Below are 25,704 nucleotides of genomic sequence, written 5' to 3' on the forward strand. Positions count from 1 at the left end.
CATCCTCTCTCTGTCCATCTCAACCTCCGCCCAAGACATGTACACCATCATGTGTAGACCCTGCAGAACAGACTGATAAAGGAGGCTGATACTACTCCCACAACACGCCTATTGAGCAGGGCGGCCTACACATCAATGGCTTGAAAAACTTTTTGTGTGTCTGAAATGTAGGCTGACCTGAAAAGCACGTCGATGAGGCACTCCAATAATACTTCAACTTCAATGCCTGTTGTGCAGGGAAGCCTATACACTAGGGGCTGGAAAAGCTTTGTGCAGGGAAGCCTATACACTAGGGGCTGGAAAAGCTTTTTGCCCAAAGCTCCACTCCTATGGGAGCCAGGAGATTATAAACCCCACAGCACTGATACTCTTGAAGTTTGCTGTTAGTAGCAAAAAAAAAAAAAAAAAAAAAAATAATCCTTTGTATATATCTGCGAAAATGTCTCTGAAATTATGAAAAAGTCATACAAAGTAACACACACAATGTACAAATGTATAAGTGCAGCTGCTTCCCATGCCTACAACGCAATTCTGTAAACGCATCTTTGGCAATGTCTCTTCACAGCTCTATAGATGGCTACTGTTTTTCAACTAACAGCCATTTTCATTTTGCAGCTGAAAGCTGTTAAAAGTACTGCCAGGTTTCATGGATTTTCTTAAGTTGGCTCAATTGTGGGAGTGTCCTAGGATGACAGAACAAATCTATTAAAATTCACGCACGATGCAGCATTTTTTCATGTGCTCAATGTTTATGATGTCTCTCTTGAACTGTATGTCATACAATGATACATTTGTGTAGTTATTTCAGCACGATATGTGGATACTATATACGAAATGTGTTACCAATAGAGTTAGTAGCAAAGAAGTAATAAATTTAAAAGTCACGCAGGATGCAGCAGTTTTTCATGCACTCAGTGTTTGTGACATCGTATCTTCCAATTTATGTATCATATAATGATATAATTTTGTAAGTACATTTGGTGGCATAAGTGGATACTGTCTGCAAACTGTGTTGCAAATAGAGTTAGTAACAAAGTAGTAATACTTTCATCGGTGCATTTAGTAGCATATGTGGATACTGCCCGTGAAATTTACTGTGTATAATTAGTAGTACAGAAGTTAAAAATCATGTATGATGCAGCAGTTTTTCAAGCATCTCATTGTTTATGACATCCTCTCTCCTGAAGTACGACAGGCACGTTGTTCTTGCCCTCGCAGTAAGGGATACAAGTAACAAGTTTGAAGTTAGGTTGAAATCTGTCCAGTGGTTAGGAGGACTGACATGCACACGCACCCGCACAATTTTTGTAATATGGAGGGGGGGTGGGAGGGAGAGAGAGAGAGAGAGAGAGAGAGGAGGGGGGGGGCACTAATTAAAATTAACTATACACAGTAAATTTCACGGGCAGTATCCACATATGTCACTAAATGCACCAATGAAAGTATTACTTCTTTGTTACTAACTCTATTTGCAACACAGTTTGCAGACAGTATCCACCTACGCCACCAAATGTACTTACAAAATTATATCATTGTATAACACATAAATCGGGATATACCATATCATAAACACTGAGTGCATGAAAAAATGCTGCATAATGCGTGAAATTTTAATAGATTTATTCTGTCGTCCTAGGACACTCCCACAGTTGAGTCAACTTGATCCACGAAACCTGGCAGTACTTTTAAGAGTTTTCAGCTGCGAAATGAAAATGGCTTTTAGTCAAAAACCAATAGCCATCTATAGAGCTATGAAGAGGCATTGCCATAGAGGCATTTACAAAATTGCCATTTGACAGATATAGAAGCAAAAGGGACACTTTGCCTAGCTTTAAAAATAAATAAATAAATTCCTTCAGCACAGAAGAGGGAGTTTTATGTTGGGGAAAGTTAAAATTGGATTTAAAAGGCAAGCATGAAGAGGTGGATATATAGAAATATCTTCAGCACAGTGACCAAAGACCAGCCTGAATCAGAAGCTGTAGCAGTTGCCAATGTTGAAGCCCTTGTAGTTTGACTCGATTGCTGTAGGCTGCGAACAGGTACTGCCCTGAACTTGGATTTAAACTTGTAACAACTTTTAAAAAATGAGAACAGCACTGTGTCTAGCACAACCAAAGAGTGATGTTAACTCCAAATCACAGAGAATCGGTATTGCAAGTCATCTGCCCACAGTCATACTAGGCTGTGCATAGATAACCCAATGGTAAACTTCACCTTTGACAGTCACTGTATATGCGACAGTTCATTGCTGCAGTCTATACCAAAATTGACAAATCTTGAACGCCATGTATTTCATGTGTTCCACTGTAACCAGTGGATGTTTATTAATGAGTTGTGTTACCACTGTAAAATTCTGTCTACTTGTGGGTAAAGCTTTCATCATCATAGTCGCCTCAGCACGTTGTTTTGTGTCCACTTAATACGGTCCACAGCCCAGTGACGTGACCTCCAATCCTCCAGCAGCTCCAATCCTTATCATCCCTCTTTTAAAACATGTCTGGAATAAACTACTCAAATGAACAGCATGAGACAAAGCTGTAAAACATGAGTGGAAGATAAACCATTGCCACAAAGAACAGAAAGGATTCAAACTTTTGACTGAACAATGTGGAAGGATAATTCACAGCCATCACATACCCAGTCCATTACAATCAAAGTGTTAAAACTAGAATAAAACCTACTCTCCTGGAGGAAACATAAAAACCTGTTCTTTTGTCATCAGCTAGTTTAGGAATCCTTAAAGACTTGCCAGATATGTTTGAATTGTGATACTTTGGGGTGAGGGTTATATAAAATTTGTTGTTAACTGCACTTTACTTTCTTTTCCATTTATTATTGTCTCCCCACACAAACACTGTTATTTTAGAACCATGTTCGTGATTTTAAAATCTTGAACATGACAGCAGTCAGCAACAGCAGAATTATGGATAAAATGGGAATCACACTGGCATCCAATTGCACATCAAAAGTTTATTCAAATCTTTACCTACATTTCAACAGATATAGACCTGTCTTCCTCAGATGAGGTAATAAAACTTGTCACATAATGTGTGAAAAGAGAAATGAAGTCATAACGCTTTGTCAACAATAAAGTGGTCCATATAAAATGGTATAGCATAGCCACAAGTCGACAGAAAAATGATCCGTGTAAAATTTAAGACAGATGTGCATCATATATGAACAGTGAGTTTGATAGTGCGTCTGATGTATGTCTGCTTTAGAGTTTACACATACCATTTTTACTGTTAACTAAGCTATAACATTTATATGGATCATTGCATTGTTAACTAAGTCTTATGGCTTCACTTCTCTTTTCACGCAATATGTGACAGGTGTTATTACTACTTTGGAGGATGACAGGTTTGTATCTGCTGAAAGGTTTGAATCAATTTTTGTTGTGCAATTGGTTGGCTACATGATTCCCATTGAATTCTTATGTGACATCTGAAAAAGACCCTTTTGCCTCTTCAGCTTCGATACTTACTGCATTATTTAGTAAGCAGAAAACTCTTACCTATAATGGAACAGTGTCCACATTTCTTATAAAATAATATTATTAAATGATATTGGATCTGTAAAATTTTAGTTCTGAAATACGAAAGTATCAAACAATCATGCAGGTGAATCTACCAGAACAATTATGTTACTTCTGTGATAAGTTAATTTCTATAGAGAATGTTAAAAAATGTTCAAATATCATAAGAGGTGGTAGAAATCATTAAAAGTGGAAGAGAAAGTCCAATAAACATGGATCCAGGAACACACTTTGTGGGATTTGAATATTTAGTAGGGCTGAAAGAAGTTCGGGTCTTGATATGAGCACAATCATTGCACTGGTGCATAAACAGAGTCTACAGTGTGTTCTGACAACTATCTATATAACAGTGCTCCGAGTAAACATTATTCTGAGCATTAGGCAGTCTGCAGTCAGTTGTGTGATTCGAGTTGTGGTCTACTGTAGTTTCAGTAGTGTTAGTGTGTCCACCAATAACGATGCACTGTTGTATCTTGCCTTCTAACACAAGTGACTTTACTTTTGTGTTTCCTGTCATTGGCCTCAGCATATGAATGGCTCACTAGATTTTCCAATTCTCTCTTCCATCACTTCTTAGCAAGTGGTACGACAGATATGATTTTCCGTTATGGTCTGGCAAATGTAAGTAGACTGCAGGGCTGTGTCCCCATGCAAAAAAACATTCACGGTGCAGAGTACCAACCTGGTAAGCTGTTCAACTAACTTTTCCAGTGTCACAGATCTACAGGTTTCCTAGTGCCTCAAAAAGCACAGAAACAGTACAAGGACTACTGAGCCTGCACATCTAAAACAACTGTGAGCAGATTAACAGCAGCGGAAACCAGGAGCCATTCCCTTTTCAGGACAGCACTTCATGAACAATGGCTGGATCCATACCATCATCAGTGGATTCAGGCACTAAGGCTGCAAGACCACCATGACAGATAACAGTTCTGTTCAATATCTCTTGCAAAAGTGTGGTCCATAAAGTGGCTATCCAAACTTGAGGGGAAAAAAATCCCTGAGAATTCAAGGTGCGAGCAGGAAGACGGTGTCAAGAAGCTACTGATAAATTAATAATTAATGGAAATGAATAGTGAGCAGGAAGGGGGGGGGGGGTGAAAGGGTAAGGGGAGAGGCAGCATACCACAATAATGACTCCTGTTTCCTCTCCACTGGGCAAACCACAGTTTTTAAACACTGATAATTTACACAGAATAATACTCACATAATTAATACACTTTGAAATAGTAAGTATTTAAAAGCTTATGATTTATAAAACTCAATTCCAATTCTATGTTAAAAACACAAAATTACCTGAAATTTTATGAATTTCCTGAAATTCCCTGGGATTTTCCTGATAAAATGTAATTTCTCAAGAACTCCAGGTTTTCCAGAAGAATGGCCACCCTGGTGCACAGTTCGCTACTTCCATTTAAGATTTTATTTACTGAAAATGGAGGATTCACAGTAGACAGTGGAATTTTGATCATCATGTGTGAGCTGATGAAAATCTCTGTGCAGCTGCTAAGAGAGGACATCAGCACTATTTCTCAGACAATGAATGGGAAAGTGTTCCTTGTGATAGCTTAATAGGGACATATGAGCTATCACAGAAATTAAATGGTATTTATTATCAGGACTAATTGATTGGTCAGGGAGATACACACTTGGCCTCATTTCGGAGATCTCAATCTTCTATGCTTTGATTACAGACCACTTGGAAGAACTGGTCTACAGCACTCCAGTCAATGACATGCAAACTTTATACTAGATAGTATCCTTCATGCATGCTAGCACATATAAAGACATCTTGATTAAATTCAAAGATTACGCAATTCCTTAAGCTGAAGGGCAGATATCATCACACTAAGCACCTCAAATGAACAAATGTTCAGACCTCAGACAATATGCTTTTCCACATCCATTTTTGTTTACTTTATTTTCTTGTTATCAGGTTGGTGCATACGTTCATAACATTTTTGTATTGCATGTTGGTATTCTGGTTGCTATGGGTTTATTTATCGACTGATTTTTTATTTGTAGTTCACTGTTGCTGTATGAGTGTACATACTGTCGATTTGTCATTTGGAGATAGGGAATGGAGCTGTGGGCACTATAAAATGGAGTGCCAAGTGAAGAAATCAGAACATTTCCAATACATTCTTCTGTTTGAGTTCAATAGAGGGGTAACAGCAGCAGAGGCAGCCAGAAACATTTGCGCTGCATGTGGGGATAATGCCACTGGACAGAGCATGCCAAGAAAATGGTTTCTTTGTTTTAAGGAGGATTGTTTTAACATCAGTGATTCTCCACATTCAGAAAGACCTTCGGGGTTTAATGCAGATTGTTTAAACACATCAACTCACAATGATCCATCTCAGTGCACTCAAGAACTAGCAAATGCGATGAACTGTGATCATTTCACCATTGTGCGACATTTGTATGCAATGGGGAAGGTTCAAAAATAGAATTAATGGGTAGCACATAAGCCAAAAATCCAAAAATCAGCATATGTGAATCTCTGCTTTCTTGTCACCATCTGGCTTGTGAACAACTCTGAACACTTCTATCCTGTATCATTATAAGTGATGAGAAATTATGTCATTATGCTGAAATAAGGAAAATAAAGGAATGGTTGAGCCCAAACAAAGCACCAATTCCCTATACAAAGACCCTCTCACATCCACAAAACATAATGATATATATCTGGTCAAACAGCAAGAGTGTTGTGTAGTATTAATTGATTCCCCTAGGTGTAACTATCACTGCTGACATTTATTGTTAACAATCAAGATGTCTTGCGGATGCAATACAAGAACAACAACAACCAGGAAGGCTACGTGAAGTGACGGTAATCCATTATAGTGCCCACCCGCAGTCTGCTAGACTGACTGAAAGCACTATACAGGAATTGGTTTGGAAAGTCATTCCACACCCACCTTATTCTGTTCTCTATCCAACAAATTTGAAGGAAGTTCCTTTCCACTATCAAATTGCACTCTGAACATTGCTTGACAAGTTCTTCACCTCAAAACCATGTGATTTCTACAGTCGTGGAATAATGTCTCCGTTATGTGTATCTGTTGTGTTTATTAAACTTATGGAAAAACACTATGAACTGATGCACCGACCAAATATTTCATTTCAGAAATTATTCAATTTTTTTAAACTTTGTGTATGAAAGGCATAAGTACTGATAAAATATTACCATCAAAGTGTCTACAAATGAAATTCTGTCTATAAAACATTAACATGTTATTTAGAAATTCATTTGAGGTAATCATAGCACTCAGCAACCAAAAAAGGAAGATAGATTATGGTTTAATATCACATCCCAGCATTTGCCTTATTTAATTTATGGAAACACAAGAGAGACTAAGCCTGGATGGCTGGAAAGGGATTTGAATTGCCATTTGCTTAATGTGAGTCCAGGTAATCAGATAGCCACTGTGCCATCCACTCAGTCTTTGGTAGGGCAGTTACTAAAAAAAGCTCTCAGGGTAACTCAGTAACTACAGAAATGATTTTGGTGCTTGCTATGCTATAAAGTTTACCTATGAAGCATTAAATTATTGTCATGCCAGATGAAGTATTGATAATACTTTGTAAGGCATGCACATTTGAGCGAAATGTTAAGTGGACACACACACACACACACACACACACACACACACAGAGAGAGAGAGAGAGAGAGAGAGAGAGAGAAGTGGACACACACACACACACACACACACACACAGACAGAGAGAGAGAGAGAGAGAGAGAGAGAGTTTGTTTATGGAGCTGTTAATTATGTGAGGGTTTGATAACTAGAGCTCATATGCAGTTATTTTTTTAAAAGTGATCTCATACGGAAAAATGGTATACCTTGCTCGAAAATTACATCATAGCAATGACAGATCCATGATGTACCTCACAATTACAAAAATGTATTCTTTAATTTAAAAAAAAGGAAGGAAAGGAAAAAAAAAGTATTTCACAAACTATTACACTGAAGTGACAAAAGTTATGGGATACCTCCTAATATTGTGTCAGGCCTCCTTCTGTACACATAGTGTACCAACATCACGTGGGATGTGGGATGGACTCAACAAGTTGTTAGACATCCCCTGCACAAATACTGAGCCATGCCACCTTATAGCCATCCATAATTGCGAGAGTGTTGCCGATGCAGGATATTGTGTACAAACTGGCCTCTAGATTATGTCCCATAAATGTTCGATGGGATTCACACTGAGCAATTTGGGTGGCCAAATCATTTGCTCAAATTGTCCAGAATGTTCTTCAAACCAATTGCAAACAATTGTGGCCCAATGACATGACATTGTTGTTTGGTAACATGAACTCGATAAATAGCTGCAAATGATCTCCCAAGTAGCCAAACATAACAATTTCCAGTGAATGGTGGTTTCACTTGGAACAGAGGACCCAATCCATTCCATGTAAACACAGCCCACACCGTTACAGACACAACACCAAGTTGAACAGAGTCTTATTGACAACTTGGGTACATGACTTGGTGGGGGTCTGCACCACGCTCGAATTCTAACACCAGCTCTTACCAAAGGAAATCGGAACTCATCTGATCGAGCCACAGTTTTCCAGTTATCAAGGGTCCAACTGATATTGTCAAAAGTGCAACAGACATGCTGCAGGTGATGTCCTGCTGTTAGCAAAGGCACTTGCATCAGTCGTCTGCTGCCATAGCACATTAATCCCAAATTTTGCTGCACTGTCCTAATGGATACATTCGTTGTATGTTCCACATTGATTTCTGCTGCTATTTCACACAGTGTTACTTATCTGTTGGCACTGACAACTCTATGTAAACGCTAGTGTTTTCAATTGACAAGTGAAGGCCATCGATCACTGTGGTGAGAGGTAATACCTGAAATTTGGTATTCTCAGCACACTCTTGACGCTGTGGATCTTGGAATGTTGAATTCCCAATGATTTCTGACACAGAATGTCCCATGCATCTAACCAACTATCGTTCTGCATTAAAAGTCTGTTAATTCCATTGTGCAGCCATAATAAAGTTGAAAACCTTTCACATAAATCACCTGAGTACCTATGGTACATCTGCCAATGCACTGTCCTTTTGTACCCCGCGCATGCAATACTAATGCCGTTTGTATATTTAAGTATCACTAACCCATGACTGTTGTCACCTCAGTGTATGTATTGTAATGAACTGATACGTGTTTCTGTAATAGGAATTTCAGAATTACGATGTCTTATCGTAAAGAAGGAGGCTAGTGAATTACTTCCACGAAATTGTTATTTTATTTGAAATAAAATATATAACTTATGCTGCAAACCATCCTTGCAACACTTCACACGATTCCGCTTTTGGTCAAGAGTGAGCAACTGTGGAACCCATCTTGCGGATAGCTTTCTCATGTCCATATGTTGATGCAAAATATTATGTACCCATTCATTCGAGATGCCCACAGCACTAGCAAGCTCACGCGCCTTAATTCTTCTGTCATTCTTCAGCACATCATGGATTTTATCAATGATTTCTGGAGTCATAACCTCCACAGGGCATCCAGAATGTTCAGCATCACTTGTGCCCATACAGCCACTCTGAAAATTTTGAAACTACTTATAAACGGTTCTAATCGAAGGTGCAGAGTCACCGCAATGTTTACCAAACTTCTCTTTTGTCTCCTGAGGCATTTTGCCTTTCATAAAGCAATGTTTTAATCACCACACAAAATTCTTTGTTGTCCATTTTTTGACAATACCTTGACTTCCTTGATTCACATGAATGGCAAACACAAAGAAATACACCGATATGGCTGAAACTTGGTATGCATTCTTTCCAAAGATGCTACTAACTAAACATGACCTCAATACGTGCCGGTGATGCCATCTCTCGGACTTTGCACGTACTTTTCAAATGCCCCTTGTAAGAACTGAATATTTTTTAAGCTAGTTAGTTCCGAAGGGTAAGATAACACAGTGCGTGCTGATGCAAACTGCAGGAATGTGTGTGAGGATTATTAAAATATATCATCAATCATCATAATTATAATAAATTAGAAAATTTAAATGAATTATTCATTTATAGTGATTAGCTTACAACAAATATTAGTTTTAACAGATGAAACAGTAACTCCAAAATAAATTTGTCTAAGACACCGCGAAACAGTATGACAACATGCATTTTTTTTACACATAGTGACAAAGTCACACAGGAGCAAAGTGATCATGGTAAACCGTATACACCAAAGCACCAAAGAAACTGGTATAGGCACACACATTCAAATACAGAGAGATGTTAACAGGCAGAATACAATGCTGGGGTTGGCAACGCCTATATACGACAACAGGTGACTGGCACAGTTGCTAGATCGGTTACTGCTGCTATAATGGCAGGTTATCATGATTTAAGTGAGTCTGAACCTGGTGGTGTAGTCAGCGCATGAGTGATGGGACACAGCATCTCCGAGGTAGCGATGAAGTGGGATTTTCTCGTAAGACCATTCACGAGTGTATCGTGAATATTACGAATACAGCAAAACATCAAATCTCTGACATCGCTGAGGCCAGAAAAAGATCCTGCAAGAATGGGACCAATGACGACTGAAGAGAATAGTTCAACGTGATGGAAGAGTAACCCTTCCATGAATTGGGACAGATTTCAAAGCTGTGCAATCAGCAAGTGTCAGCATGTGAACCATTCAATGAAACATCATCAATATGGGCTTTCGGAGCAAAAGTCCACTCGTGTACCCTTGATGACTGTACGACACAAAGCTTTACACCTCACCCAGTTCCATAAACATGACATTGGACTGTTGATGACAGGAAACATGTTGGCCAGTTGGACAAGTCTTGTTTCAAATTGTATCGAGCTGATAGACGTGTATGAGTATGGACACAACCTCATGAATAAATGGACCCTGCACGTCAGAAGGGGACTGTTCAAGCTGATGGAAGCTCTCTAATAGTGTGGGGCATATGCAGTTGGAGTAATATGGGACACCTGACACGTCTAGATACGACTGACAGGTGACACATACGTAAGCATTCTGTCTGATCACCTGCATCCGTTCATGTCCACTGTGCATTCCGACAGACTTAGACTGTTCCACAAGGACAATACGACAGCCCATACATTCAGAATTGCTACAGAGTGGCTCCAGGAACACACTTCCAAGTTTAAACACTTCTGCTGGCCACCAAACTCCCCAGACATGAACATTATTGGGCATATCTGGGATGCCTTGCAATGTGCTGTACAGAAGAGATCTCTGCCTCCTCATACTCTTACAGATTTATGGATGGATTCATGGTGTCACTTCCCTCCAGCACTACTTCAGACATTAGTCGAGTCCATGCCACGCCGTGTTGTGGCACTTCTGTGTGCTCGCAGGAGCTCTACACGATATTAGGCAGATGTACCAATTTCTTTGACTCTTCAGTGTATACAGTTCTGTAGAAAGCTGAGGAGGTCACAAGGTGCTGTCAGTAACTTAATACAAAATGATTTTATTGATCCAAAACGACACATTGTGGGATATGCCAGGATCAGATAATAATTTATAACAGAAAGAGACAACAACATTCAGAGCAAAAGATCTCTGAAAAAAAGTACCTCTCTATTTTACTTTTGGTATGCACTTCGTGTAAAAACTGTAACACCACAGAGCAATGTTATTGCATGCCAAAAATATATTCTACTGCTTCATTACCAGATACAATATGATATCTTGTAAGCAATCTACATTTTTTTTTATTTTTTATTTTTTTAAATCTTTTGCTCTGAATATTGCTGTCCCTTTCCATTATAAATCTGAAATACTGTAGTGAATTATTGTTATTCACAATGAAGCCTTTGACAAGCTTTGGCACATAATATCCCATAATCATTCACATAATGCCAACTGGTGTTAAAATTTACTTACTTTGTACGCAGCTCATGATTGTTGTTCAGTCTGATCATGTTGGTTACATTAATATCATTTAACTATAAGGACAACTGGTTACCTTCAGTACCAGTGTATGGGTCTCATGCTCATAAGTCTACATGAATTGTGCACAATGGTTTTGTAGCCATTGCTTTTTTCGTGTATAGTTAATGTAATTTTCTTTAAAACCAAATATCAGACAATGGCATATGCCAAAACACGTCATTTTGGATCAATAAAGTCATTTTGTATTCAATTAATGACTTATTAATTTGCAGACCTGAACCACATAACCCACTCCTGATGATGATGATGATTTAATGTTGCTCAATAGCCTGGTGCAAGTCTTTTATTGGATGTGACTTTGTGGACTTGCATGTCTCTAACCTACCCCCAGTTTGGGCACCCACTGAACTGTTCTTTACCCACCCTACAAGCCTCCCAACAGCATGCAACAACAAAAAGAGTTAAAGGGATTTTGTTATGATATTTAAAAAAAAAATGGCCAGGTAGGTCTCGTACACTGAAGGTTCCGTACAAATTTAGTTATGTACGGCCTATATAGACAGTTTATCCATTCTGAGAATTGAAGATATTGACAATTTTTGCCTGTTACTGACATTGATTATGGCAAGATATTGATTCCAGGGATTTCAAGACCTTCGAGAATGTTTTAATTTCATGTCTGAAATCAGATAACAAACGACAGAAGAACTTATTTCTTGTGATTAATTACAAATTAACATTTTTGGATTTGTTTCCTTTATTTGCACTGTGAAATATTGCTTCTTGCTAAATTTCATGATACTAGGCCAACAAGAAGTGTCCTATAGGCTTCAACAAATGAGTTTTCGAGTATTAAAATATGTGGAATAAATGGTCGTATCTTTTGACTGCACTGACTTAAAAGCTTAAAATTTTCACACTTCCAACGGGCCATGATCCTAGTATATGACAAATTTGAACTCTATATGTCTACCTGTTCATCAGGAAAAACAGTTCTTAACAGTCGGATGGATGGACAAGGGTTCTGTTTTTACACATCGAGACATGAAATCCTAAAACCACTGAAATATTGTTAATATCTTTTTTGTGATTTCCTGTAAAATGTATTCATTAAAGCTTACATATGTCATTCCAAATCACAACACTATCTGAAACGACAGTAGTACATGAGAAATATGTCAAACATGAAGAAAGTAAATAAAAAATGTGCCTAGCACAAAAACTACTGCCATGTTTGAGAACAATGAGGGCTAATCACAGGCACAGTGTTATCTACATCTACATCTTCATGATTACTCTGTAATTCACATTTAAGTGCTTGGCAGAGGGTTCATCGAACCACAATCATACTATCTCTCTACCATTTCACTCCCGAACAGCGTGCAGGAAAAACAAACACCTAAACCTTTCTGTTCGAGCTCTGATTTCTCTTATTTTATTTTGATGATCATTCCTACCTACGTAGGTTGGGCTCAACAAAATATTTTCGCATTCGGAAGAAAAAGTTGGGGACTGAAATTTCATAAATAGATCTCGCTGCGACGAAAAAGTCTTTGTTTTAATGACTTCCATCCCAACTCGCGTATCATATCTCCCACACTCTCTCCCCTATTACGTGATAATACAAAACGAGCTGCCTTTTTTTGCACCCTTTCGATGTCCTCCATCAATCCCACCTGGTAAGGATCCCACACCGCGCAGCAATATTCTAACAGAGGACGAACGAGTGTAGTGTAAGCTGTCTCTTTAGTGGACTTGTTGCATCTTCTAAGTGTCCTGCCAATGAAACGCAACCTTTGGCTCGCCTTCCCCACAATATTATCTATGTAGTCTTTCCAACTGAAGTTGTTCGTAATTTTAACTCCCAGGTACTTAGTTGAATTGACAGCCTTGAGAATTGTACTATTTATAGAGTAATCGAATTCCAACGGATTTCTTTTGGAACTCATGTGGATCACCTCACACTTTTCGTTATTTTGTGTCAACTGCCACCTGCCACACCATACAGCAATCTTTTCTAAATCGCTTTGCAACTGATACTGGTCTTCGGATGACCTTACTAGACGGTAAATTACAGCATCATCTGCGAACAACCTAAGAGAACTGATCAGATTGTCACCCAGGTTATTTATATAGATCAGGAACAGCAGAGGTCCCAGGACGCTTCCCTGGGGAACACCTGATATCATTTCAGTTTTACTCGATGATTTGCCATCTATTACTACAAACTGCGACCTTCCTGACAGGAAATCACGAATCCAGTCACACAACTGAGATGATACCCCATAGGCCCGCAGCTTGATTAGAAGTCGCTTGTGAGGAACGGTGTCAAAAGCTTTCCGGAAATCTAGAAATATGGAATCAACTTGAGGTCCCTTGTCGATAGTGGCCATTACTTCGTGCGAATAAAGAGCTAGCTGCGTTGCACAAGAACGATGTTTTTTGAAACCGTGCTGATTACGTATCAATAGATCATTCCCTTCGAGGTGATTCATAATGTTTGAATACAGTATATGCTCCAAAACCCTACTGAAAACCAACGTCAATGATATAGGTCTGTAGTTAGATGGATTACTCCTACTACCCTTCTTAAACACTTGTGCGACCTGCGCAATTTTCCAATCTGTAGTTACAGATCTATCGGTGAGCGAGCGGTTGTATATGATTGCTAAGTAGGGAGCTATTGTATCAGCGTAATCTGAAAGGAACCTAATCGGTATACAATCTGGACCTGAAGACTTGCCTGTATCAAGCAATTTGAGTTGCTTCACAACCCCTAAGGTATCTACTTCTAAGAAACTCATGCTAGCAGCTATTCGTGTTTCAAATTCTGGAATATTCCATTCATCTTCCCTGGTGAAGGAATTTCGGAAAACTGCGTTCAATAACTCCGCTTTAGCAGCACAGTCATCGGTAACAGTACCATCGGCACTGCGCAGCGAAGGTATTGACTGCGTCTTGCCGCTTGTATACTTTACATACGACCAGAATTTCTTCGGATTTTCTACCAAATTTCAAGACAATGTTTCGTTGTGGAACCTCTTAAAGGCACTCGCATTGAAGTCTGTGCCAAATTTCGCGCGTCTGTAAATTTTAGCCAATCTTCGGGATTTCGCGTTCTTCTGAACTTCGCATGCTTTTTCTGTTGCCTCTGCAACAGCGTTCGGACTTGTTTTGTGTACCATGGGGGATCAGTTCCATCTCTTACCAATTTATGAGGTATGAATCTCTCAATTGCTGTTGCTACTATATCTTTGAATTTGAGCCACATCTCGTCTACATTTGCATAGTCAATTCGGAAGGAATGGAGATTGTCTCTTAGGAAGGCTTCTAGTGACACTTTATCCACTTTTTTAAATAAAATTATTTTGCGTTTGTTTCTGGTGGATTTGGAAGAAACGGTATTGAGCCTAGCTACAACGACCTTGTGATCACTAATCCCTGTATCAGTCATGATGCTCTCTATTAGCTCTGGATTGTTTGTAGCTAAGAGGTCAAGTGTGTTTTCGCAACCATATACAATTCGCGTGGGTTCGTGGACTAACTGCTCGAAATAATTTTCGGAGAAAGCATTTAGGACAATCTCGGAAGATGTTTTCTGCCTACCACCGGTCACCTTCAGCCCCACTCCCAGATTCAACCAAACAGCCCTCGTCAAAGATTTACTGTCCTACACCCGTACTCTCTGCTGGAAGTATCACTTTGCCACGAAGAAAAATGATCCTAATCCTACTCCTAATGATCCGACTCCTCAAGACACCATCCAAATTGAACCCTGCCTGGAACAGTTCCGTCCTCCGTCACAGCGGGACCCACCTCCTCTTCCTCAAAATCACCCTCTCCAAACCTTCCAGGAATTTCTGACTTCCAGCCTTGCATCTCAATCCTTCTTAAAAAACCTTAATCCTACACCCAACATCACCACTGCTGAAGCCCAGGCTATCCGTGATCTGAAGGCTGACCGATCCATCGTCATTCTTCCGGCGGACAAGGGTTCCACGACCGTGGTACTTGATTGTCGGGAGTATGTGGCTGAGGGACTGCGTCAGCTTTCAGACAACACCACATACAAAGTTTGCCAAGGTAACCCCATTCCCGATGTCCAGGCGGAGCTTCAAGGAATCCTCAGAACCTTAGGCCCCCTGCAAAACCTTTCACCTGACTCCATCAACCTCCTGACCCCACCGACACCCCGCACCCCTACCTTCTACCTTCTTCCTAAAATCCACAAACCCAATCATCCCGGCCGCCCCATTGTAGCTGGTTACCAAGCCCCCACAGAACGCATCTCTGCCTACGTAGATCAACACCTTCAACCCATTACATGCAGTCTCCCATCCTTCATCAAGGACACCAACCACTTCCTTGAACGCCTGGAATCCTTACCCAATCTGTTACCCCCGGAAACCATCCTTGTAACCATTGATGCCACATCCTTATACACAAATATTCCGCACGTCCAGGGCCTCGCTGCGATGGAGCATTTCCTTTCACGCCGATCACCTGCCACCCTACCTAAAACCTCTTTCCTCATCACCTTAGCCACCTTCATCCTGACCCACAACTTCTTCACTTTTGAGGGCCAGACATACCAACAATTAAAGGGAACAGCCATGGGCACCAGGATGGCCCCCTCGTACGCCAACCTATTCATGGGTCGCTTAGAGGAAGCCTTCTTGGTTACCCAAGTCTGCCAACCCAAAGTTTGGTACAGATTTATTGATGACATCTTCATGATCTGGACTCACAGTGAAGAAGAACTCCAGAACTTCCTCTCCAACCTCAACTCCTTTGGTTCCATCAGTTTCACCTGGTCCTACTCCAAATCCCATGCCACTTTCCTTGACGTTGACCTCCACCTGTCCAATGGCCAACTTCACACGTCCGTCCACATCAAACCCACCAACAAGCAACAGTACCTCCATTATGACAGCTGCCACCCATTCCACATCAAACGGTCCCTTCCCTACAGCCTAGGTCTTCGTGGCAAACGAATCTGCTCCAGTCCGGAATCCCTGAATCATTACACCAACAACCTGAAAACAGCTTTCGCATCCCGCAACTACCCTCCCGACCTGGTACAGAAGCAAATAACCAGAGCCACTTCCTCGTCCCCTCAAACCCAGAATCCCCCACAGAAGAACCACAAAAGTGCCCCACTTGTGACAGGATACTTTCCGGGACTGGACCAGACTCTGAATGTGGCTCTCCAGCAGGGATACGACTTCCTCAAATCCTGCCCTGAAATGAGATCCATCCTTCATGAAATCCTCCCCACTCCGCCAAGAGTGTCTTTCCGCCGTCCACCTAACCTTCGTAACCTGTTAGTTCATCCCTATGAAATCCCCAAACCACCTTCCCTACCCTCTGGCTCCTATCCTTGTAACCGCCCCCGATGCAAAACCTGTCCCATGCACCCTCCCACCACCACCTACTCCAGTCCTGTAACCCGGAAGGTGTACACGATCAGAGGCAGAGCCACGTGTGAAAGCACCCACGTGATTTACCAACTGACCTGCCTACACTGTGATCCATTCTATGTGGGAATGACCAGCAACAAACTGTCCATTCGCATGAATGGACACAGGCAGACAGTGTTTGTTGGTAATGAGGATCACCCTGTGGCTAAACATGCCTTGGTGCACAGCCAGCACATCTTGGCACAGTGTTACACCGTCCGGGTTATCTGGATACTTCCCACCAACACCAACCTATCCGAACTCCGGAGATGGGAACTTGCCCTTCAGTATATCCTCTCTTCTCGTCATCCGCCAGGCCTCAATCTCCGCTAATTTCAAGTTGCCGCCACTCATACCTCACCTGTCTTTCAACAACTTCTTTGCCTCTACACTTCTGCCTCGACTGACATCTCTGCCCAAACTCTTTGTCTTTAAATATGTCTGCTTGTGTCTGTATGTGTGGATGGATATGTGCGTGTGTGCGAGTGTATACCTGTCCTTTTTTCCCCCTAAGGTAAGTCTTTCCGCTCCCGGGATTGGAATGACTCCTTACCCTCTCCCTTAAAACCCACTTCCTTTCGTCTTCCCCTCTCCTTCCCTCTTTCCTGATGAGGCAACAGTTTGTTGCGAAAGCTTGAATTTTGTGTGTGTGTTTGTGTTTGTTTGTGTGTCTATCGACCTGCCAGCGCTTTTGTTCGGTAAGTCACCTCATCTTTGTTTTTATATATAATTTTTCCCACGTGGAATGTTTCCTTCCATTATATTGAGTGGGGTATTTATTTGTTACGAGACTCAAATTTTCTCTGAACTGTTCAGCAACTATATCATCGGAGTGGGGGGGTCAGTAGAAGGAGCCAATTACTAACTTAGTTCGGCTGTTAAGTATAACCTCCACCCATACCAATTTGCACGGAGTATCTACTTCGACTTCACTACAAGATAAACCACTACTGACAGACACAAACACTCCACCACCAATTCTGCCTTATCTATCTTTCCTGAACACCGTCTGAGACTTTGTAAAAATTTCTGCAGAACTTATTTCAGGCTTTAGCCAGCTTTCTGTACCTGTACTTAAAGGGAAATAGGGATACTAAACTCACAATATGAAGAGAGGGACGACTGGCACAAAGCAAAAGAGAAGAAAACGTAATGAAGAATGGAGTCAAATTGTAGAAGCTAATACTGTGTTCAGGAGACTAGATCCATACACAGTCTACAGGCAACAAAAATATAAAGAACGAAGTAGCAGAACTGGATATAATATGAATTAATGGTTAAAAACTTAATATGTCTGCATGTATTTATCTTATTCAAAGTATCTGCATACCTATTAGTCAACATTAATACAGGATATGCTCACTGTCACCTTTACAACAGCTTGAATTCTGAGGATAACTTTCAATAAGATGCCTGAATGTCTTCGGAAGAATGGCATGCACTCTTCAAGAGCCAAAATCAGTGATGTTGGACGATGGAGCCTGGAGCAAACTCAACATTCTCACTCATCCCAAACTTTTTCCACTGGGTTCAGGATGAGACTTTGGACAGGCCAGTCGATTTCAGGAATGTTATTGTCCACAAGCCATTGCCTCAGAGAGCCTGCTGTGTTTTATAACATGGTGCACCGTCATGCTGATACAATTATCCTCTCCAAACTGCGCCCAATACACAATGCTGTAAAATGTATTAATAGCCTCCAGTATTTAGAGGCAAGAAGGGGAACACACGCTAACCAAAAATAAAAAAATAAGATATCAACCCATACTGCCATGCAACCTCCTCCATAGTTCACAATTGGAACTACATATGATAGTAGGTAATGCTCACCAGACATTCACCAAACCCAAACCCCTCCACCTGATTGCCACAGGATATAGAAATTAATCAGTCCAAATCACTTTTTCCAGGTAGCAAGTGTCGAGTGGCATCACTCTTTACACCATCTTGAACGTCACTTAGCACTGAACACAGAAATGTGTGGCTTATGAGGAGCTGCTTGACAATTTTCCACCCTTGTTTTTGACTCACTACACACAGTCAATGTGTTAACGGGACTGCTGTTAGCACTTAGGAACTCATGAGCATTCCTCCCCTGAATTTCATTAGATTTTTTTGCAACCACCCCATAATTGCTCAATGGTCCCTGTCCATCAGTACATGAGAGCTGCTTGGTCTTCGTTTGTTGTGTGAACGTTCCTCTGCGTTTCCACTTCACAATCTTGTCACTATTAGTCAACACTGGCTGCTTTAGATGCACTGAAATGCCCCTGATGGACCTGTTACTAAATTTGCATCCAATGGCTAGTCCGTGTTCAATGTCACTGAACCCTCCTGGCTGAACTGCTCTGCTGTTACTGTTTCTCCACCTTTTATACTAGGTCAACGTCTTGTGACATCTAGTCGTCAATTCCGCATTATAAAGGGTTGTCCAGATACTTCTGATCAGATCGTGTCTACGTAAAATGTGAGTCCTAATTTGTGTGAAAAATTTTACATTTTTTTCCAATCACGGGAGGCTCCTGGAAGACGAACTTAAAAGAACACAGTTGAAGTTAATATAAATATGTGACAAGTGCAAATATAGTTAATTAAACTGCTTGCATGACTGACATCTACAACAATTAAATTGTACACAAAAGTTCCCTTGCTATAACAGACATATTCCAATAATGTTTCACCCAGTAGCATAAAGACACACAAACTAAAGTTTGTTTTCAGTGTTTATGATTTTCAACTTTCTCAGTAAAAGGGAGGGGGGGAAAAAAAAGTGCGCAGTTCTCTGCCTGTTCCCAAGAAAATGGTCTGTGCAAGAAAAATCAAATATAGTTCCGCAAAAAAATATTTATGCACAGTTTTGCCTTCAACGGAAATTCTTTTGAAGACATTAACTGAGTAACATGGAAAATATTTAAAAAATTATAACCTTGTTAATATTGTGATAAAATGCTACCAGTACTTACAATTTGTAAACCTATTGCCAACACCGTAGCAATTGGAAATGTGCGATTATTCTCAAGGAACAGTGACCATAAGTCTTTTCCATACCGTTCCATCACAAGAAATCGATATTTCTTGTTATTATACATGTGAGACCCAGAACCTATATACATTGGCAGACCAAGACATTTTAACTTCTTTTGCTTTGTCCATTCAGCTACTGAAAGAAAAATAAAACATTTGCTTCATTAAATATGCACAAGGTATAAAGAAAAAAGGAAAAACAGGGGGGGGGGGGGGAGGAGGAGATCCAGAATTTTCCATGCTGTTAATAAACAGGTTGTGTCACATAAGCCAATTGATGACACAAACTGTGATGATTAGCATCAACACTGATGATGAAAATGACAAGGATGATTTGATACATAAGGACTCAATAGTGTGATTGTAAGTGTTTTACTAAAATATTACGAGAGAATTGTGTATTTAAACCTTTACATTTAGGCTTCGAAGTCACTGTTAATTACATTCTCATTCATATAAACTGACACTGTCACACACAACCAAACAAAGTAGAAGCTGTCAATATAGTCACGTGATAAATTTTCTGCTGTATTTAGGAAATTAAGTTTAATGGTTGATGTGGGGTAAAATAAACGTGGCTAGCTGATCATCTATAAAATAATGGGATGAAGCAACTACATTCCACAAACTTCTCCCAAACAGTAGGAAGAAGTCAGAAATCATAAATGATTTAAAATTTTCACTGTGTTTGTTAAACATCAATCTATCACCTAAACCAGAGGTTAGACAATGCAGTAGAGAATTGCCCTCTTGACAAAATATAAAACAGTCAAATAAAATCAATATGCTCCCTACAACTTGTCTGCCTCAACAGGACAGATAGATGTACTTCAGGGGTAACGTCGTCGAAAGGTTATTAGCCCAGACTAACATTTGGCCCCTGAAGAGGCACAGCAGTCTTTTTGGTAGTTGCTGGGCCAAGAGTCTGGATAATTAACTAACCTGACTAACATTAACCAACATAGCCTTGCCTGCAAGGGAAAGGCCCATCATGTTACAAGTTCCCCTTACATTCAGAAGGATGTTGTTAGTGAAAGAAAAATCAATAACTAATAAAGAAAAAAAATATCTGGCATCCTATGGGCCAGAGTATGAAATATAAGAACAGTTAACTGAGTAAGTAGGTTTAATTACAAACAAGACAATAGGAGTTTGTGTTGCAGCCTACTTCCATGTCATTCAATCTGCACATTGCGCCAATAAATGCAGGCTAACAATAACAAGTACAGACTTTCTGGGGGAGGGGGATGGAGGGGGAGGGGGGGGGAGGAAAGAGAGAGAGAGAGAGAGAGAGAGAGAGAGGGAGAGAGAGAGGGGGGGGGGGACACATCTAATATAAATTTAAGTACAAAGGACTTGATGCGGTCATCTTGCAACTGAGTAATACATTCATAAGGCAAGCATCTGCTTCAGTTGTAACGAGAATTTATTTATTATCTGCATGACCAGTTTTAAAGCATTATAGCTTCATTCTCAATTAATTAAAAACAATCATATAAGCATGGCAGTTGGGCCAGTTAGTATGGAAAGTCAACCTCCCACCCTCCCATATGTAAAGGAACTACAAGCAGGTTACAGAGCACATCGCCGGGGCCAACCAGGAAAGCAGCGAAACAAGAACAATGACTAAGTTACACAAACTTGGGACTCATCTTATGTGACTGCAATGTGTAAACTTATGTTTCTGAATAAATCAAGGAAGTTTAACGACATTGAACAGTGATATATGTTCAAAGAGGAAATCAGAACAACCGAATCAAATATGTGATCAGTGTTTGACTTCTTGAGGGTCCGCATAGCAAAATACCATAGTACGAGAGCCACCATTCCAGAGAAAGGTGTATTGAGGAAGTACCTCGAGTCTGGCCTTAATATTTCAATTATTTATACAGCACATGTAACAGTCTGTATGGAAAATAAAGCTACCTCTCAGAATATAATAAAGGGATAGCTTTATAGGAGGACTGACAATGAAGAGTGCAATTTTTCTTTCCATTGCCCAAATAGGGAAATATATGATGACTGTAACAGATTTCAGAAGTATTTCAAGGATTCCTCTTTAAGAAAAAATGAAGAGACACAGCAGCAGAAAATGAATTGTCAGTAGGAAGAAGGCAGACAGAGGTATTCCCAAAACAAAGTTTACATGGAAGAGGCAACAGCAATCACTATGAACTTCCACAAGTGCCATGTGACATCAAGTCTTACCAATGGACAGTCATATAACTTCCTTAAGTCATGAACATTTAACGTAACTATTCACAATATTCCACCCACCAACCACACAATTTGGAACCAGGCAGTTGGTGGTGAGGTGGTAATGAAATAGCTTTCTGTCTGTTAAAATTGGCTGAAGATCATCTTGAACACAAACAATGATTTTATCTATCCAGTCAGCTAAGTTAGCTACCCTAAATAAACATCAAAACTGCAATTGTGTGTCCTTTTTCCGTATTACCTAATCTGAAACAAATTAAATCCAAAAATCTCCATAAAGCGCATCCCCATCCCCCCTCCACACACACACACACACACACACACACACACACACACACACACGCGCGTACACACACACGCACGCGCGCGCCAGATCGACAGCATTCATTCTGTCAGAGAGAAAACTGATATTCCACATGTGATAATGGTAGAATCCTCCTCATTTTCAAAGTGGAATGGCTCAAATACTGTGCGGATAGAGTTATACCTTACAAGGCAGAGTTTACAGATTGTAGCTTTCAATAAATGGACTTCAGATTGCACTGCAGAGTTCCTCTGCAACTTACAGTCATTCATAAACAGGGTGTATATGTGGACAAGGAAAATAAATTCCCAGATTTCCTGGTTAAAAATACACTTTCTTCTGGGTAAAAACACTTTTCCTGTGTTAAGTGACGGTATATTTTCCCTCAGAACTTATCAATCCTTTGAATGGTTATGGTTTTATACACGGGCATAGAATTTTCCGGCACTTTAGAAAACGAAATTCAGGGAAAAAGACACGTTTTGGAAATATCTTTGATGTGCAGCAACATGTACGCTGCATATTTTCGTATTACGAAAGTATACACTGGAATTCCACCAATCACCGCATGTTACTTTCCGAATCATTGAAATCAAGATTGCGATGCGCTTTTGTATGCCAGCCGATGACAGTGGATATTCACGTGATGTATGTAGTCAGCCAACAGCAACATCCACGTTAACTAGCACGAACACACAAACAGGGAAAGTTAAAAGTTTAAATTAATATACATAGTGTTGCTACAAGAAAAGCAAAGCTTTCACATATAATATTGGTCTGTAAGATTAATACGCTGCAAGAGAAGCTAAGCTTTCGCATATGATGTTGATCTTCTTTGGCACGAGAGTCAAACACTCTGTGATTTAAGAAATTCATGGTACATTCTCTCACATAGTTCAACTTACGTAAAAACGATATTTACTTTGAAAGTAACGCTTTTCAAACCACCATTCGCAATATATTCCCGCGGCTTGTTTTGAAATAGGTTCGTTTCAGTAGTTGCTAGAGAGCGCAGATAACAGGCAACACCGCGCTTGCACAGCTACCATGACGTCGGAAGCCCGTCTGTACGACATGTAAAACATTGAAAGATCATACATTATGTCATAAAAGAAACAAAACATCAGAGGATACTCAAAGAGCATCGGAATTTCGTGAACCATACTAAAATGTGCACATTTAAAGTGCATACTTAAAGCGCACATTCGAATGTCTAGATTCCCAATGAAGTAGACCTCGAACTGATATTAAGCTTTTCAGTGTGGTTTTCGGGATGTAAATTTTCATGAAGCACCAGTACCGTATTATATCATGTTTGGTTCTTTATTATGGCATAATGCCATACGTGCTGAAAGATGAAAACATGCACTTTAAATGCAGTGAACAGTTGAAACTAGCCAGTACTGTGGAATTAAACATTTTGTTTCAAATACATTGACTGACTCTTCGGAAAAGATTAATAAAAGTCAAATTTCTTAAGCAAACAGACAAAAATAACTTCATTGTTCTGCAAGGCGATTAATGCTTGAGTGTCAGAAAGGCGTAAATAAAATAAAATCTGAAACCATATTTTAGCCTTCTGTAATTATGTCAATGTATTTTAATTCACTTGATAGCTTCCAGCCACATTTGACGTAAGAGTAAACGAAGGGGAAACAGCAAAATCACTAAATGTAAAAACTGGTCACGTGGAGACTACCCAGTATAACTCAGACTGCTCTGCGCCTCTGCGTATCAGCCCCGGATGTACGATATTTGCTAACCGAGCAAACACTAAAAAATAAAAAATAAAAAAATAAATCGAATTTTCAAAAATGTGTTCATCTTGTAGCGCACATCTTTCTGAAAAGTATGAAACATAAAACATATGTATTCGAGGAAATATAAGACATGTTATTTGGTCTTAAGTGTGCCAAAATGCAGTGCCACGCCTCTTCATACAGAGTTCCTCTACCCCAAGTCACTGTATTTTGTTCTGTAGAATTGAAACGTGTATATTTTGTACTGGATGCCATCAAACTATATTCAGGACAGTGGAAATTGAAATGTCCTGTGGTGCCTCTCCTGCTCCCAGTCTGCCGGTATGATAGCCAGCCCCTCTTTTTTTTAAAAAAAAAAAAAAAATAAAATTTCTCGCAATTAACAGCGAATGGGATTATTTGTACTCGGGAGAACAAGAACTCTTCAGAAAATTTGCACTCTTTATTGCCTATTAGCTAATAACTTGCTGTTTTGTGTGACATAAAATTAAATACAGGATACATAAAACCAATAAAGTCAAGAGACAAGCAAGAAATTACACATTTCTTCAATCCTTAGCTCCTAGCATTTTTTCTCTTTCTAATCTTGCTACAGCTTCACATGGCATGTTTTCCTTTCTGCGAAAGAATCTATTACCTCATCAAAGATTGTCAAACGTTTTGCTACATGAAAAATCGAAATGTCGTTATCTAATACTGAAAAACCTGTTAATACAAATAATACCCAAGATTGGTGTGGTTACTCGATCTGATTATGTCTATTTTGTCACTGTCTGCTAGATAAAACAAAATAGGCCTTTCTAATATTGCAGCAATTTTGCAACCCACCAAATAAACGAGACTGTTTTGGCACAAATGGTCATTTTTATAACACGACGGAATATAATTCACGAAGTACCAATATCAAATGCCTATTAGACTTACTACAAGCAAAAAGCTTTACGTTGGGAAACAGTTTCACATTTCATTCATACGCACCAGTTTCTCAAGCATGGGATAAGTAGTATTACGAAATTTTCAAATAAACTTGGAAACGTTTTATTCTTCCATAATTTGTGTGATGTCCCCGTTTCTTCTCCTTCCTCGTTGTAACAAACAATCTTGACATCACCAATTCTGTAGCTATTCCTGCCATTGTCAAAACTTGCTCGCCAATTAACTTCACTAACCCTGCCAGAATCACAGGTTTAGTAATCCCGCGATTATTCTCTGGTTAGGCCTTGTTACATGTCCGTACAACACGTTTTCCGTGTTACTTCCAGAATAGAACTTAAGCGGCTGCTAGCCGGGGACTGTACAACTGATTTTTGCTAGTGTCGAGATCTGGCCAAAACAATTTTTCTTGGATACACCGAGAAGATAATACATAATATTTCTCACCTGTTATTCATGTTGGTCGTTTATTTCCAGTCTGGTAGTCTGAATCCATGGATTTCGCTAGCAATTAGAACAACACTGATCATTCACCAACCCAACCACATTAGCGTTCATTCGT

At 39.8% G+C, this 25,704-nt stretch overlaps 1 protein-coding gene across 1 annotated transcript in view; it reads right to left on the minus strand.

Moving 5' to 3' along the window:
- Nucleotides 1–25,704, minus strand: part of LOC124602442 (serine/threonine-protein kinase VRK1) — a 247,412-nt gene that overhangs the window by 84,183 nt on the left and 137,525 nt on the right. The window contains exon 5 of the mRNA XM_047136321.1: nt 19,868–20,064. Coding sequence (XP_046992277.1) covers nt 19,868–20,064 — 197 coding nt within the window. The remainder of the gene's footprint in view (nt 1–19,867; nt 20,065–25,704) is intronic.

The sequence above is a fragment of the Schistocerca americana genome, chromosome 1 (assembly GCF_021461395.2).
Source record: "Schistocerca americana isolate TAMUIC-IGC-003095 chromosome 1, iqSchAmer2.1, whole genome shotgun sequence".
NCBI lineage: Eukaryota > Metazoa > Arthropoda > Insecta > Orthoptera > Acrididae > Schistocerca > Schistocerca americana.